Source organism: Gavialis gangeticus, unplaced genomic scaffold (genome assembly GCF_001723915.1).
Source record: "Gavialis gangeticus isolate Ggan-Ray unplaced genomic scaffold, GavGan_comp1, whole genome shotgun sequence".
In the NCBI taxonomy this organism is placed as follows: Eukaryota; Metazoa; Chordata; order Crocodylia; family Gavialidae; genus Gavialis; species Gavialis gangeticus.
The window spans coordinates 18,943,161-18,944,023 of NW_017729004.1; the positions used below are offsets into that span (position 1 = coordinate 18,943,161).

Sequence of the window (863 nt, forward strand, 5' to 3'; positions counted from 1 at the left end):
ACCCCCGGCCCGGGACCCCGGGCGCGGGGCGGCCTCTCCTCGGAAGCCGGCCTTCTCAGTCAACAGCTACATTTAGAGGAAGTCATTGTTTTCTTTCGCAGCTGAGTGTTTCTGGACACGGCGAAGGCGTCGCTGGCTCCTGGGAAGGAGGCGCTTGTCGCCGTGCCCCGGGCGCGTGGAGGTGGCGGCGCCGGCTCGCCCGACCCGCGCCGGCAGCGGCAGCCGAGGGGAGAAGGGAAGTTCCCGGCCTCGCCGTGTCTTGCCAGGCGGTTATTCCTGGCCTGAGACAGCGTGTGGCGTTGCAAGCACAGGCAAAGGGGCTGCTTTCCCAGAGGCTGCAGGCAATGGCAGCAGGGGCAGGAGCTGGGCTGGGCTGCCCGGGGCAGCTGGGGGCCGGGGCGCAGGGGAAGCATGCCCGGGAGGGAGCCGGGGAGCGCGGGGGCAGCGCAGGTCCCCCGGGGGGGCTCCCGGCCCTCCCCGCTCACCTGCTTTGACGGAGCAGTGGATGTGGGCCTTGGACTCGTAGTAGACCCAGTCGAAGCCCGCCTCCACGGCCAGGCGGGCCAGCATGCCGTACTTGCTGCGGTCCCGGTCCGACGTGGTGATGTCCACGGCGCGGCCCTCGTAGTGCAGCGACTCCTCGGAGTGGTGGCCGTCCTCGTCCCAGCCCTCGGTCACCCGCAGCTTCACGCCGGGCCACTGGTTCATCACCGAGATGGCCAGGGCGTTCAGCTTGTCCTTGCAGCGCTGCAGGGGGAGGCACAGGGAGAGAGAGCAGCGTCGCACCGCTTCTGCTCAGCACCGCCCGGCCCTCCCGGCCCTTCCCGGGCCCCAGCCTGCTCCCCGGCGCCAGTGGCCCGACC

At 71.1% G+C, this 863-nt stretch overlaps 1 protein-coding gene across 1 annotated transcript in view; it reads right to left on the bottom strand.

Annotated features, from left to right (window-relative positions):
• SHH (sonic hedgehog) overlaps positions 1-863 on the bottom strand; it is a 12,208-nt gene that overhangs the window by 5,773 nt on the left and 5,572 nt on the right. The window contains exon 2 of the mRNA XM_019508154.1: positions 486-747. Coding sequence (XP_019363699.1) covers positions 486-747 — 262 coding nt within the window. The remainder of the gene's footprint in view (positions 1-485; positions 748-863) is intronic.